Raw genomic sequence first — 17,500 nt, forward strand, 5'->3', positions numbered from 1 at the left:
CTCTCTAATTGATCTAGATAGGATTTCACAATAATTCAAAGATTAAATGAGGTCAGTGGGTAGCCAAAAGTTGAAACTTTATTCAAGTGATCACAAAATGACTGTTCTTCTTCAGGCGTGAAGACATCTGGATGCCCTGCGTGTTTCTTTGTGATAGTAAGGTGTCATCTTCAAAAAGCTCTCTTAATCCTGGAACGATTGATTTTAAATTGTTCTTCAGCAAATTTTTGATCATAGATCCATGTCAATATTAATACAGGCTTGCTCTAAGTTTTGATTGGTATAGTCTTTGTAAGCTCTAGATCCCAATTTTCTTTTATATCTGCGAACCATTCTGGTAGAACCAGTTATGATAGCATGAAGTATACGCAAAAGGTGTATAACTATAGCTTTAAACAACCATCAACATTATTTAGGTATACATTTTATAACCTAACAAATATTAAAAAAATGGTTAAAATAACAGATATATCAACTCCTTTTAAATATATTATTACACTTTGTGGTTTAATATTAATGGTAAATAAATTTAATTATTTTCAAACATAAGCTGCAACAATGACATTTGGTTTCAAGTAGCCCCAATTTTGAACTTCAAACATAAATACAATTTTTTTATCAAAATAATAAAAATAAAAGATAATTATAATGGCTATTTTTTGTAGCAACTGATACTTTTTTCATACCAAATAATTCTATAAAAGATAAACAAATAAATAAGCATTTTATTTTTTTGGGTTTCAGAACCCCAGGTAGCTCAAGTATGACGGCATGATGGTACTAGAGTGATAACGGTACTAGAGTGTGCCCAGAAGGTAAAGTTTTGGAAATAGAATCATAACTAATTATTAAGAAATCCTAGAAAACTTATTGAGCAATTTTGAGAAAGATATTTTTTTGCTTGTTATAGGAAAATTAAAATTTTTAATATTAAACTAAATTTGTAGACTGGGTTCAAATTGCCATATTTGGTCATTTTTGATAAGTTAGTATTTTTTGATAAATCTCAAAGTTAAGTTTTTTTTTAGATGACAATTAAAATAGTAATTTATTGGATGTATAATAAAGGAAAGGAAATTCAAAAATTTAAATAATTTGGGGTCTAGTTTCTACTGTTCTATTAATAAGAAGTTTAGCAGGGTTCCCAGGGTGTCCTGGAAAGTCCTGGAATTTTTCATTTTTTCTCTTAAATCCTGGAAAAGTCTTGGAATTTTTTAAATTCAAGGACTTAAATTTCAAAATTTTTAATCATATTTTTAAGTAACATGGGTTCCATAGTTAAAATTTTAAATTAAATTTTCAAGAGGTTAAATTTTATAGTTCTGATTTATGAATAATATTATAATCAAGTATATTTTCCCTCTCACCAATGTAAACATATTTTGATTAAGATAAGTATTTCAAAATGTAAAGTATAGTACGCAGTTGGTTGCTTCTACTTAATATATCTGTAAAAATGCTTGACATGATAAGAATTATATGATTGATTAAGAATTTTTCATATTTTTAAATTAGTTAAATGTTTATAGCGTAGTTTAAATTGCAGTCAGTTTTTAAAATTATGTTTGGATTTTTCAAAATGTTTTTTCTTTTAGTGTAATAGATTAAAAAAATGCCTTAGAATGAGTGTGCATTTCAAGAAAAATGGTTGTATGATGATCAATTTAAACCCTGGGTTCGGAAGATAAATGAAACAATGGTTAAATGTATCTATTGCTTTAGTAAAGTCAATGTTTCTAACATGGGAGAGGCTGCATTAACATCGCATATGAGAAGCAAAAAGCATATACAAAGAAAACCTTTAGAACAAACCATCAAATCATATTTATCACCTTTAACTTCCCCACCTCCTATTCTAGAAACTTGTTCTGAAGCTAACGGGTGATGCGGAAGTTATCGGACAAAATAAAAATGTCAATAACTTATTTATAAATAAAAAAACAAACTACTATTATATTTTTTTTAAATAAAGCATTTATCTTTTAATAAAAATATATTATTTTTTATATGAAAAAACACCACCATCTGCAATTGATCTCAATTTTGCTCTGACGCCTTTCATATGCGACTGTAAAAAGTTTAAATCAATTTCTTGTAGTTTTAGTTTAATGCGATCAATCAAAACTTGCTCTGTTGAAGCTTGCCAATCTCCCTCGTAAACCTTCTGTGCCAAATGTCCCCAAAAATTTTCAATTGGTCGTGCTTGAGGCACATTTGGGGGATTGGATTCTTTATCAACGTAATAGACATATTGGTCCGTCCAATTTAGAGAATCTTTAGAATAATGAGAACTTGCTAAATCTGGCCAAAATAAATAGTTAAAGTCTCCATGATAATTGTGAATAAATGGAAGAAGACATTTTTCTAAACATTCATTAATATAGATTGATGAATTGATCGCACAGCCTTGGAAGTGCGAAACAATGTCTCAGACATACCACGGTCAGATATGGCTATCCACATTAATAATTTTTTTGGAAATTTCTCTTTTCCTATAAAACAAACACTTTCTGGGCATGTCTTTTTGTTGTTTGTGTAGTATCCAGAATTTCCAGGCATGTTGTCCCCTGCAAAACAAAAGTATTTTTTGTCATCGATGACTAAAAGCGATTTTGTGTTATAGAGTTGGTTAACTAGTTTCCTGCTTCTTTTCTTTGCCTTTATTTGTTGTTTTATAGTGTATTTTGGAGTCTTTTCACGTTTTCTATATTTAATATTCATTTTTTTTAACTGACGACCAATTGTCGATTGATTTACGCCAAATTTAATACCTATTTTTCTCTGACTGACCCCTTTTCGATTGTTGACAAGTCTTGTTAATTCGGCTTTCTTTTTTCTAGTCCAGGATGTCGGATGTCGGATGTTTTAAATACTGTTTACTCGTGGCATTCAATGAATACCTCATCAAATTCTGGAAAATTGTTCAGAAATATGTTCCCTGATAGCAATATTGCAAAGACATTTCAATGTGGTCGAACAAAGGCCGGGTATGTGGCTACATATGGACTTGCTCCATATTTTCGAAGTGAGCTATTATTGACTCTTTCAACTGCTCCATATTACACTATTTCGTTTGACGAATCACTTAATCAAATATTTCAAAAAGGACAAATGGATCTTTTAGTCAGGTTTTGGAATGAAAAATCCGACATCGTTAATACTCGATATCTTAATTCAGAGTTTATGGGAGGCTCCACTGCTGAGGATGTTTTAAATACATTTCTCAGTGGTATATCCGAAATTGACAATGCAAAGATTTTATAAGTGTCTTCCGATGGTCCCAATGTCAACTTGTTATTTCTCAAAAGTTTCAGTGAACAAAGGCAAGAGAAAGAACTAAATCCTCTTATTGATACAGGAACATGTGGTCTTCACACCATTTACGGAAGCTTGAAAGCTGGTGCAAAAGCAGATTCTTACACGATTCGTCCACACGGCGAGAAACTTATGAAAATATTGCTGAAACACTGGAATATCCACTTCAATTTTGTGGACACAGGTGGTGCGAAAATGAAAACTGTGCACGAAAAGCTGAATCACTTCTTGATGGTTACAAAAATTTGTAACATACATTAGTAGTCTAAAAAAAAGCAAGCTACCTGATGTCAATAATAAAAGTTGGCAGAGACTAAAAGCTATGATACATGATCCAATTTTACCAGCAAAATTGAAATTCTTTAAAATGGTATCTGAGATAAATGCCTTTCTAAAAGGTTTTCAAACAGATAAACCCATGGTACCATTTATGAGTGCTATTCTTGGTGATATTATGAAAGAGTTATTGAGCTGATTTATTCTCAAAGATGTCTTGTAGAAATGTGATGGACTTTATCAGCTGCTTTAACTTGATATAAACAATAGAAATGTTCGAAAACCTCCAGCAGACATTGATATTGGATTTGCTTTTCGTTTAAAACTTAACCAAGCCAATCTAGCCTCTACCGATTACAGAGTAGTTGCATTTAAAAGTGAAGCTGGGGAGTTTTTAGCAGTTTTGTTGGCACATCTTTTTGACAAGTCCATTAAAGTTTTCCATTGTACGCTCTGCTATATCTGTAAATCTAATCCAAATGGCCAATGATAGCAAACGAAGTAACTGTCAAAAGTTTTTCTATTTTTTTACAAAAACTAGTAAATTGCAATCGTCTGTCAACAAAGTCTCCAGAGCTTGCGAAAGAACAATACAAAAAACTATTTGAAATTGTCAACAAAAGCGCATTTCAAAATTTTGACCTTAAAAATGATCGACTTGACCAATTTTATGCAGCTCATACCATGAAGACTTGAGAAAGCAAAAATTAAAAAAAAAAAGTGACAATGTGGCGTCAAAACGAAAGATTGTTGATGATAAGTTAAAAGCTGTTTGGGCAAAACAACGACTTCTTCAAAGTCAAATTGAGTTGTTATCTAACGAGTCGGACAAACTTGCCATTGACGCAGAAAAGAAAAGTGACTTTCGCTTTTAAAAGAGTCAAATAAACAAAAAAAGTTGTGTAAAGTAAAGCGGAACGAAATTAATGAGTTAGATTTGATTGAAAAAAAGCTGAATAAGAACTAGACAGTATTTTCCATCTGGCATTATTCTTTGATGATATTTTATTATTGTTATATTAAAAATGCCAATTACTATATATTTCATTTTTAGAGTTTAAAAAAAGTCTTAATAATATTTCAATCTATATATATATATATATATATATATATATATATATATATATATATATATATATATATATATATATATATATATATATACACACATATATATAACTCCCGATATCTCGAACCTCCAAGGGACCTAGAAAATAGTTTGAGTTAGCAAATGTTCAAGTTATTGGGACATTCTATTACACAAACTTTGGTCGATAAGTAAAAACAATTTGAGTTACCAAAAGTTTTGATCTCAAAGGTAAAAATAATACATTATAAATTAAAAAATGTTCTGTCACTCTGTCTTAGTTTTGAAGAAACATCTCTATCGAATATAATTGAGACTTGTAAGGCTGAAGGGCGAATAGTCATACAACAGTGCAGTGCCTCTCAAATATCACTAACTTTTGGGCAAACTGGATTGATTGCATTATTATCATCATTATCTTCCTCGTCATTAGCATCAGGTTCATTCGCTGCTTTTTTAACTTCTTCTATCAACTATTCATCTGTAAGTAAAGGTTCTGTGCACAATCAAACCAACAATACCAACTATCAGACGCTTGAAATCCATTTATATTAATTTTTTCAGCAAGTTCTCTGGATTTGTTTTAAGAATTGTTGCTGATACTGCCACATTTCTACTCCTTGCATTTAAGAGCCATTTAAAAACAAGATTATCTAAATTTGAGAATGTTCCTTTAATTCTCATACATTTTGACTTATTCCCTTGCATCTTCCTACATTCGAAAATTTTTTTTATATTTTGTAGCATGAGACTTTCACAATACTTCTCCAATTTCCTATAATTCAATGTACTTTTTTAAAATTGTTTTGTGTTCATTTTTCTCTTTTCAGCGATAATAAAATGTAAAGACAACAAATTTTATTATAATACTGCAATGTGCATTAGTATAACTTAATTAAACTATACTATAAACTTAATTAAACTATTATTATCGTATATAGTATATGTATTATAATATATATATTATATATGCTTTTATTTTAGGTGCCCTACTTTAGGTGCCATTAGGGTCTTATAATAGAGCACTGCGAAAATGTATTTATTAAGAAGTTCATGCCTCCTTCCTAACAGATGTTGCAAAATATGCCCAAAGACGGGTTTAAACCACAAATACCTAGTTTCTACCACTACCACTGTGTTACACTATTTTATACTTTAGGTTTTGTGTTTTATTAGAAACATTTGTTTATGAAAATTTTAGTTTCAAGTGGTAATAAAGTTTTTTATCTTTTTAAATGGTTTATTTCAAAGGAAATTTTCCGAATTTTTTATAGCTAAATCCTGGAAAGTCCTGGAATTTTTTTGCAAAAATCCTGGAAAAGTAGGAAATTGGTCCTGGAAAGTCCTGGAATTTCGATTTTTTTTTTCTTTGGGAACCCTGTTTAGTATTTAAATACAATTATTCTGTCAAATTTGGATTTAAAATGATGTTATTATAGTAAAATTATAAGAAAAGAGTTCTAATGATTTGAACTTGCTACATATATTTGAAGATAAAAAGTTCAAATAATAAAAAATGTTAAAACTTTATAATTGATCATAAATAAGGTTTTCAAATATATCATCAAAATATCTTTTTGGTTTTGAAAACATACACTCATGAGGTCTGTTTGTATGCTCATTTGAACCATAATTTTGGCATAACTTTGGAGGATGTGAATGGATAATTTGGTTTAAAACACAAGGATCCGATCTCTCTAAAAAACGACTCATCGCATCTGTAAGTTATTCAAGATGCGATGTCTTATGAGAGAGAAGTTTTTAATAGTTTCTTATATCTTTGTTGTTTGCTTATAGACCTTCCTCCAATAAATTGCCAGAGCCATAACCATCATTAAGAATTATTAACTCGGCTGAATGATGAAGGACTTTATGAAGAGTATGGTTAGTTTGTGCCCATGGCATATTTGTAGTAATGTTAAGTGTAGCATTATTGCATAACTCCTGAAATTTGTCAATTTTAGTTTTACACTAACAAGAAACTATATGAAGTATTATACTGATTTGAGAATGTAGTTTTAACATGGTATCTTTGTACATAGGAGAGCATAGATCTTTTATGGAAGAAATTAGTTCTTCAAAAAAAAATCTACGGTCTTGTGACCCTGTTGTAGATGTTCCTCCCTTGTCACCAGAGTTACAACACATATCTAATCACAGTCCAGTGTTTTATTTTATTTTAGTAATAACCCTGTCTTTTGCATTATGTATTGGTTCATCAAGTTCAACTTGTTTCTCCGCCCAGCGGCCTTGTTCGTCAAGGTTCGTGTTTTGGAGTTATAGAGTTGAGAGAGGGTAATAACCACAAGTAGCCTCCTCATCTTTAGTGGCCTTCTCGGCTTTGGGGAGGTGAATTATTAAAAAAAAAAAAAAAGTCCTGTTTTTTTAACCCAAAGTCTATAATCTATATGACACCGATACAGTAGTTTTAAAAACCATGTAGTACTATTTATATATGATTGTGTAATGCATATGCTTTTTTGATCAGATTTGGTTTGTGGTTTTTTAGTCAGCCTTTTTCATCTGGCAAAATCTCCAGTTCTAGTAGGAATGATGCCATCCTTATTAACTAGCTTTTCGTACAGCATTTAAGTTTCTTCTGATGATCGATCAATCGGAAACCCTTCACTAACTCTCCTAAAATCTGTATATTCAGTAGTTTTTGTTATGCATAATATACAATCTGCGCCTCCTAGTCCGCTGATGAGTCATTTAAACTTTAAATCCTTGATTGCATCTTGAATATAAGTTTTGACATTGATATAATTTTTGCCAAACAGACTACAGATTCCTTCAGCATTTAGCTCTTCTCGTGCGTTCAGTAGTTGGGACAATAAGATCTACCAAATCTTGCTTAGTTTCTGCTTCTCTTATCAAAAACACAGGACATAATGATCTCGACGCATTGAGTAAATAATTTTGCCACAGGGTCATATTTTTACTATCTTGGTGGTATGTTAGTTTCAGAGGAATAAGACCATATTGAAACATATTTGACTTGCTTTCAATCATTTCTTTTGATTTCATTGATACTTGTTGCTCTGCTCCATCACAACCATCTTTAAAACACATCTAATACTCATTGCTGTCTACTGGAATAAAAGAATCTTTAATTATATTCAAAACAGAATCAATTGTCATTTTTAAAAGCTCTTTGTATTGAACAGAAACACCTCTTCCAGTCAAAACATTACTAGTTTTAGGGCACAGTTTTTTTCTTCATTCAAGCAATTCATTGGTTCATGGAAAATATATGCCTTTTGAAGCAAAATGAAATCTTAATCTTCTCCTTTGCTCTTTACTTAATGTAAGGGAATGCATTAAAGCAATGGATTCATCTATGCTAAAGGTGTCTGTTGTTTCCGTATAGTTTGTAAATATAGCATTTCCAACACGAGGAATACTTTAATTATTTTGTGTGTTAACTCTATATAGGAGGTAACCCAATAACTGGTTAACATGCAACTCTTTTAAATTAGTGATAAAGCTATTTATATAATTAAAAAGTTCCTGTGTCCTCTCTTTTTTCATCTTATCACCCAGTTCTGTAAAAGATTTTCTTTGTTTTGAAAAGCATAGTTCTGTTTTGTAAGTATCCTCTACTTCATAAATAATATCTTTTAATACTTGTGAAAGTATAAATGCATAACCATTTTTCTTGGAATGTTTTTCTTTCAGGCGTTTATAACATTTCCATGTTTTTTCACACACATTTTCAAACTCCTGTGAATTAACTGATAGTTTGAAGTTTTTATAAAATATTTCTTTAATGGCTGAATATGTTGCTTAATTTGACAAAACTAACAGTTTTGTCAGCTTTAATAAATTGTGTGAATAAATCTATTTTTGTGATGTATTTATTTTTTATTTTACTTTACTTCTGCTGAAACAAACACAAAATCATATCAAATAAACAAATAAAAAATAAAAAATGTTCATATTTGTAACCAAAAATAAAATACTCTCATTTTAAGAAAAATATAATAATCACTGTTCAACTTTTTTAAATCATGTAAATAAAAAAAAGTGCTAACTTGCCTCAGTTCCCCTTAAAATATTTGAAAAAATCTAAGATTTAATCTGATTTTTTGTAAAAAACAACAACATAAATTTATAACATAGCCACATGATTAAGTTTTAAAAGCTTTAAAAAAGAAATTGAAGAAAATAATACATTTTTTATTTATTTAAAAATATATTCCATATCAAATTAAAAACAACTTTTACATAAGTGTTTTATCAATTTTCATGTTGGTAAATTTATTTTGAATAAAAACTAACCAAATTTACTAAACTTTTATAGATACACAAAAAAATTAGAAATTTATCAACTTCAAAATTGTGTATCATCACTTAGAAATTAGCTAGAAGCAATTTTTTTTTATTTATGCACAAATTTATCTGACTTTCTGAACAAGTAATTTGTATAGACTTTTTCAAACAAATATTATTTGTCTGTTTCCACCTCTGGGCCCTTTGTGCATGCATATATACATTTACTATGCCTTAAAAGCTTTAATTGTGATATTTTTATAGTTATTATAGTGTTGTGTAAAAAGTTTTTTAAGTTAGATGTTATAAAGAATATGCTAGATAGAAGACAAATATGTTTTGTTTATTAACTTTTTATTTACAATAAACCCCTCTGCTATCGAGAGTGTAGCTACAAACAATTTTTGCACCTCAAGAGACAACCAATTTTTATTATAGAAAATTTTTCTATAATAAAACGGTAATAAAATTTATTATTAATACTGACTTTCATTTTTAAGCTTTTACCTTCATACGCAAATTTGTTTCCAATAATCCTCTACACACATTTTAATCATTTTTCCTTTGCTTTTGTATTATCTAATAGATGTATGTTATGTATGTATATATGTTCACTCCCGCCCAACCATTCAAGTCAGTCGACATGTGTAACTAATTTGATGCATTTATTTTGTGTAGCTTAGAAAAATAATAGCCATAAATATATATTTACTTATAAACAACACTTATAGTAAAAACACATAAACTACTTCGAAATAAAACATTAAAGTAAAAAGTAAAAAATGTTCTCTTAAGAGGAGTTGAACCCACGCTCTTATTGTTTTTATAATTGGATTTTAAATGCAAACAAATTAGACATGCTATAAAATAGACAGTTGATTTATTTGAATAAAGACTCAGGTCTTTTGATTACAAAGCCAGCATTATAACCACAAGTGCTCTTCATAATCTTTATCTTTATTGATTTACATGGCAAAGTGGGAACATACCAAAATTCAGTAGTGTTGTTACGACTTTTAAATAACTTGACTGTCGACTAAACCAACTAATATGTTTTCTAAAGTCGACTAAAAGTTTATTTAGTCAAAATAATGGAATTAATCTTTTAAATAACTTGACTGTTGACTAAACCAACTAATATGTTTTCTAAAGTCGACTAAAAGTTTATTTAGTCAAAATAATAGAATATAAAATAATTCTTTTTTTAAAGTAATAAAAGTAGTAAAGTAATTTGCTTTTTATTTTTAAACATTTAAATATCAATGAAACAATGCAATATGAGAGTAGGGTCGCTCCGACAATGGGACAATTTATTCTCAAGCCCTAATGATTTAGGGTCTGTCTTAAATACTTGCTAAATATCAAAAAGTCTATGCAATCATATTTGCAATTGGGTTGTATAAATGAAATTTAGATTTTAGAACTTCACAATTTAATTTTGCCACAGGGCTCCGAGTCAGTTTGGAACTGCCCTGTATAAAAACATTTATGAAAATCACAAGCATAGAATAAACAAACAAACAAAAATTATAAAATACATAACCGAAAGTTTAATTAGGTATAAATACTGCTAGCATGCAATGTATTAGATAAAACGAATGCAGATTAGTAGGAAATCCATAGTCGATTAAATCGAGGGTTCGGTTTTTCAAAATTGACTTAATTCAACTCTTGACTAGTCGACTTTTAGTCGATTTAGTCGAAGTCAATAACAACACTAATTTATTGTAACTTTCTTCACTTTTTAAAGAAACTTCTCACGCACACAAAAAATAAAACCTCAAATTCATTTTTTCTCATGTCAGTATTTAATTTTTTTCAGCCATTTCGTTTAAAATATGAAAGTCACTTTCAATCAATGCTTTTCCTGTAATCAAAAACATAACAAAATAACAAAAATATGAACAAAATTTTCCTGTAATCAAAAAATAATAGTAATAATAATAAAGTTTAAAAAGAATTTTAAAACTTTTTTATAAAGAAAATATTTAATGAGATTTTAAAAGTTGTTTTATTCTTTTAGTATTTATTGTTTATATTAAATTTAATATTTTAATATAGAATTAAAAGATCTTGTTTTTAGTACTAAATTTGGATCATACATACGTTCACTTTCACATGATGAATGGCTTATGGTACTTGAAGCTGTGTTTTGTGTCATCCTTCATGTTTTGAAAAATATGAAGGTAATATATATATATATATATTTTTTTTTTCCTTTTTATTTAAATAAAACAGTGTATTGATGATTATAAACTGTTAAGAATATCATCTTTTTTTTTATTAATTTCATTGTAATTTTTTTAGGTTTTTTGTTTCTGCATGGGTTATTTCTCAAAATATTATTTAAATGATCTTGAGCAACTTGTTTCCTTAACTTAAGCTTCTTCTCTTTTTTCATAAATAACATTGTGTATCAAGTCCCTCTATACCAAGGCACTTCAGATGGGAATGAATTAAATTTTGGAGTTTGTGAAATTTAAACTTAGATATGCTTACATTTCAACTTAAATGTTTCTACTTTCAAAATACAAAGCAAATGATTAGCCAATGTCAGATTTGTTTTTCTTACCTATTTTGTTTTATTTTGACAACAAAGCATACTTCACTGTAACTTCAACTTTAAACAGATTTTTGCTTCTTGTTTCTGTTTTACATGGCTTAATCATCCTTTAGACATGAAATTATTAGTACCATAAAAAGTTATAAAATGCAGTTTGATAAATCATTCTGAAGAATCTTGGTTAAAGCAACCTACAGAATGATAACACATTCTGAAAAAGCTTGGTTAAAACTATCAATGTGGGATTTAAGATGTTGGACAATGAGCAACTTTAATCATTTCTGCTCAATAAATATTTTATAATGCAGCAATGAATAAAATAAGTGTTGCCAGACTTGATTTAATAACTGGATTGAAACATAATAGTAGGACTCCATATCATGGCATAAACATATTTTTTAAATGGCATGTCCATAACATTTAAAATGAGTTTAATTAACTAATTTATTTAAAAATAATTATTTATTCTGATGGTATTAATGTTGATCTTTAAAATTAGAAAATTCATAAATTATTTTGTGAAAAAAGTCAAGATTAATGGAACATTTTAAAGAATGATCAATAAAAATAATGATTTTTTTAATAAGAATATGTTTTTAAAAAGTTTTTTAAACACTTGAAGCAATATTGTAGCTATACACAATAATCTATCAAAAACTAGGGCTGGCTGTCATTTCCATTCTATATCTACTCAGGTGTTATCATTCTAGATTTACTCAGGTGTCATTAATTTCATCCAAATTTGTATCAGATTAATTTTTGTTATCACTACTATAAACTACTAGCAAATTTTTTGCAAGGCTAAAAAGTTTCCTGTTTTTCGATCATTTTGTTAATGAAGATTAAACTAGTTAGGAACTAATTAATCTTAAGTATGTAAGTATGAAGTCTAATGAAAATATAAATCAAGTTAGTTTCTCTCCTTTTCTTCCTAGGTATTCACAATTTCACATGTCAAAATTTAGCTGCTTCTTCTTACATTAACCAAAGTGCAACTAATGAGTTAATAATAATTTTGCCAGTATTTGCTAGTACCTTGTAAATGGAAGATGGGACTTTTTTTTTTTAATTTCATTTATTTCATTTAAATATATTTTCATTTCATATATTTCGATTTTATCTAAATATTTTAAAAAATTTCTTTTCCTATAAATTTACAAGCCATCGAATGTGTGGTCCATAAGATCTTGTAGTTTGATTTTGGCTTTTGTTTCTGTAATATCGATGAATGTTTTGAAAGGTCAGCATTCTTTTTTTTTACAGCGATTGCTTGACAAAATGAAAATCTGAATGTTGCTTCTTTTTGAGTATTTTAGTTTATTTTAGTAGTTTTTGAGTAGTTTATTTTAATTTATTATCTAAAAAGTATGCAAAATCTTCTTCTTTTTCTTAAATTGGTTTCTTCTAATTTCTTCGTTCACAAAAATATACTTTCAAAGTAAAAAAATTTATTTAACAACATTTTTCAGCCAATTACTAGAACAAAAAAGTTATACTCAAGAATAATTGTTTCATGAGTTAATTATGATTTATGAAACTTTAAAATTAAAAATTTCACACCATGCAAGAAAAAAAAAAACATTCATGACGCAAATTTTTGGGTCATGAATGGTTTTTTTTTTCTTGCATGATGTTCACAATCAAATTTATAAATTCTATTTTAAGATTCAGATGCCTCTCCCATTTAACCAAGATTTGCATGCCTTAAAACCAAGTTTTGCATGCCTTAAAAATAAGCTTTGCATTTCTTAAAACCAAGTTTTTTCATGCCTTAAAAGCAGCTTTTTTTGTTTTGCTTTTATAATGAATGTAAAAAATTTTTAGTTTTTTTTGGAAGACATCTCTTATTTTTTAAAAGATAAAAAATATAATAAAATATTGAAAGGTTCTAATTAAAACAGTTCTCCATTAAATTTGAAATTTAGTACTTTTTCTAATGATTTTTGAACTTTCAATGCATAAAAATTGTACTTCCAACTTTTTCAGAGGTTTTATTTAACAGCTTTTTTGGAACTTTCCAAAAATGTATATATTAAGTTTATTTCTTTGATCTATAGAATAAAAAATTTATAATTACTATTATATAACATCATAAGAAATTTTATTATAAATATTTAAAAAAACTTCAAAAACCAACTACTATTAAGTCTGTCACATTTAGGATCACATAAATTAAAAATATCTTAGTAAGGATGTTAGTAACCAAACTCATTACCATACATGTTTTTAGTTAGTCTCAAGTTAACACTTTTACTCACTTTTTGAGTCCGGTTTAATGTAATTTTTGAGGCTACTTTGATGTAAATTTAAAAAAAAAACTGTTTTTTAGTAGTTTATTGTTAATAATTTTAAATTCATTTTAGGCTGTTAATGAAGCTATTCTTAATATTTTTCATCTTGCTTCTGGAATAGTTCCAGATAATCATAAAATTTCCTTTTCGTAAGTTTTTCAAATTTTTATTCGCTATGCATTTTATATTATATATATATATATATATATATATATATATATATATATATATATATATATATATATATATATATATATCATTTTTTAATCATATGTTGTAGTTTTATTATTCAATGTTTATGTTTTTTAAAAAACACAGAATATGAAGTAATAAATTTATTAAATATTACGATCTAGAGAGCACAATGAATTTATCAATAGCAATGACCTTGCTAACTTGACCAAGGAAAGTAAAGACATATTATGGTCCGCTTGTGAGCTGGCTCAAACACGCTGTTCAAAAGTAATAATGATGCGAGCAAAGGTGATCATTATTTAAGTGTTTAAAACTTTTAAAAAATCTACAATTAATTTTATATTAAATTATGAAAGACTTGTTTGTAGGAAGGTGCTCTTGATCAGCTCTCTTCAAAAGACTTTGTTGTTCTTGCACGAATGGTTGAGAATTTTTCTGCTGAATGTGAATCAATATCTGGTCGTCAATCACAGAATTTTCGAAGTACTCTTTTAACACAAGCAAAAATGTTTGTAGATAAGTTTCATGAGCAGAGAAAGCATAATTTAAGGTAAAATTTTTGTAGATAAGTTTCATAAAGGAGAGCAAGCACTAAAGTAAACTGAAAAACTTAAACCTGAAAAAAATAATAATAGTAAAAAAGTTATTATGACATCATTGTATTAAAATTGAACATATGATCTATTGAACTCTAAGTTATTATAATATAGACAGTGGATAAGTTTAGAATAAAATATTTGTTATTTATTAGTAATATATTAGACATTGAACGGTGGCGACAAGTTGATGTTCCTGGTGAAATTCAAAATTTAGTTAATTTTTTTCCTGAAGGTGAGTTTATATTATAATATTAAATATGCTTATCACATAAATTAACATAAAGATAAATATTAATTTTGGATAAATCTGCAAAATTTATGATAATTAAATTATCATAAATCTGCATAAAGTTAAAAACTTAATTATCATAAATCTGCATAAAGTTAAAAACTTAATTTACAGGAAAAGAAAATTCAAGCCTTAAGTCAAGTTCTAAAGGTATCATATAATCTTTTTATTTTTTTTGTTTTTTATCTTTGTAAAGAATTTTAGGATTTAATGCAATTAAATCTGGTTTAAACAATAAAATTTTATTTGTTTATAGTCTCAGTTTCATCTCATCTTTTGGTACAAGGTCAACGGTTTGTTGTTGTTGGGTTAGTAGTTTTTAAGAAATCTTTTTATTTTTTAAGTAATTTTATATTTATATTTAAACATCTATGTTTATTTATTTAATGTTCTAAATATCTTTGTTTATTTATTTAATGTTTTATCAAATGTTTTTATAATATTATGGAAAACCCTTATTAATAATGTAACAATTTTGATTGTTTAAATGATTGTTTTAAAAATACGCAAATTTAATTTAAATTATAATTGTTCTTTTTTCTCTTTTAAAAGTTTCCATACATTATAAATTCTTACACACTATAAAAAATGATAATTCAACTTGAATCATTCTAATAGAAAATTTTTTAAAAAGACAATCATTTGTTTATATAAAATATTTTATATAAACAAATGATTTTATATATGCACCTAAAATATTTAGCATTTTACATTTGTTGTTCAACCCTTGGAATTAGGAAAAATGATATCCGCAATAATTTGCCGATCTCAATCTTTTAGAGGTTGGCAAAAAAATTTGATACAATGGTCTTACCATAAAACATAGAAGCAAGGTTGGCAATTTTTTGCTGACTTCAAACACTTTTAGGTCGGAAGTTAGGTTGGCATTGCTGAATGCCAACCCTAATTCCGAGAGCTGGTTGTTTTTGGCATTTTACATTTTGGCATTTATTTTGTTTTTACCAATTTCTGTCTTATATTATTACCAGTTTTTAACTTGTAACTATATCAGGATTCATAAAATTAGCTGGTGTGTTACAAAAATTGAAAATTAAAAGCATCATATAAATCTTTTGTTTAAACTTATTAAAAAATTATTCAAAGAGTTTTATTTAAGTTAAATGTTTAATAAAAATAGTTTAATCATTATACTCATTAAAATAATTTTATTAAAGTTAAATAGGAGGACCTTTAATAGAGGACCTGTAAAAGCATTGTTTTATTTTAAATATTTCTTTTATAGTATTCTGCTCTCAATTTTTTTAAGCAATTTTTTATTTTGTCATGATGTTTAAGTTTCATTTTCATTTTTCCATTGTTGATATAAGTTGTTAATGATCCAAACAAAAATAACTCTGATATAGGTAAAGCTGTAGTAATGTTATAAATATTCCCATCTTGTAAATTTTGGTAAGACTTTTTTTTTTGTTTCCAAAAAAAATAAGTTTCTTATTTTTACCAAAACCGATAGAGTTATTTTTAATACTGTTCAATATTGACATTACATTACATGACGATACAACTGTTTTAGAAAAAGAAGAAAACAAAGAATAATGAATAAAAAGATTGCTGCCCTAAACCCTCAGTCAACATAGCAGCACTCCCCTGCGAGTCAGGCTATTTGTCAGTCGATGTATGTACTGAAGCCCCCAGTAGCAGGCTATTTCAGTATGATAACACTGCTCACCTAGTTAGCAAAAAATTCCCGACCTTGTTTTTATGTTTTATGGTAAGACCTTTGTATCAAATTTTTTTTGCTGACCTGCTGACGACCTCTAAAAAAATTGAGGTTAGCAAATTATTGCCGACCTCATTTTTCTTAATTCTGATGGAATTTTTAATATATATATATATATATATATATATATATATATATATATATATATATATATATATATATATATATATATATATATATATATATATATATATATATAGTTTTAAATTACAAATTATATATAGTTTTAAAATACAGTAGCGTCCAAAAGTTTGCAAACAGGAAGAAAAAAAAGGAGTTTTACTTATTTCTCAGCACATACTTCACCAAAGCCAACATATACCATTTAAAAGGTTTTCAAGTTTACAATTATGTTTTGAACAAATAATGATTAGTTACATTAGTATTTTGTAGGATATCCTTTACAATCAAGAATGGTTTGGCATCTATGAGGCATAGAGTCAACTAAATGAATATAAATGCCAATGGGAATTAAGTCTCATGTTTCCTTGATTTTAATAAATAAATCAGCATAATTTGTAGGTTTGATTACTTTCATTTGACCGTCAACATGTTTCCATAGATGTTCAATGGGATTTAAGCTAGGTGATGGTCATTTCAAAACATTAACTTTACTCTTTTTGAAAAACTTTAAAACTTACTTGGCTGTATTTTTGAGATCGTTGGTATCCTGTTGGTATATCCATCATTGAGGTGTTTTATCCTTTGCATAAGGTAACATAATAGTCTTACATATATCTTTGTACTTTTCTTTATTCATAGTCTCAGTAATTTTATGTAGAGGACCAACTTCATTTCAGCTAAAACATCCCCAAACCATTACATTACCTTCTTCATGTTATACGGTAGTTGGTATTTATCTTGTACCTTCTGGA

The 17,500-nt window shown here is 27.6% G+C and overlaps 1 protein-coding gene across 1 annotated transcript in view; it reads left to right on the forward strand.

Moving 5' to 3' along the window:
• LOC100197649 (vacuolar protein sorting-associated protein 54) overlaps positions 1-17,500 on the forward strand; it is a 74,876-nt gene that overhangs the window by 51,566 nt on the left and 5,810 nt on the right. Inside the window, exons 12-18 of the mRNA XM_065806151.1 lie at positions 11,034-11,136; positions 13,877-13,953; positions 14,161-14,287; positions 14,368-14,549; positions 14,751-14,830; positions 15,002-15,037; positions 15,144-15,195. Coding sequence (XP_065662223.1) covers positions 11,034-11,136; positions 13,877-13,953; positions 14,161-14,287; positions 14,368-14,549; positions 14,751-14,830; positions 15,002-15,037; positions 15,144-15,195 — 657 coding nt within the window. The remainder of the gene's footprint in view (positions 1-11,033; positions 11,137-13,876; positions 13,954-14,160; positions 14,288-14,367; positions 14,550-14,750; positions 14,831-15,001; positions 15,038-15,143; positions 15,196-17,500) is intronic.

The sequence above is a fragment of the Hydra vulgaris genome, chromosome 09, assembly GCF_038396675.1.
Source record: "Hydra vulgaris chromosome 09, alternate assembly HydraT2T_AEP".
In the NCBI taxonomy this organism is placed as follows: Eukaryota; Metazoa; Cnidaria; class Hydrozoa; order Anthoathecata; family Hydridae; genus Hydra; species Hydra vulgaris.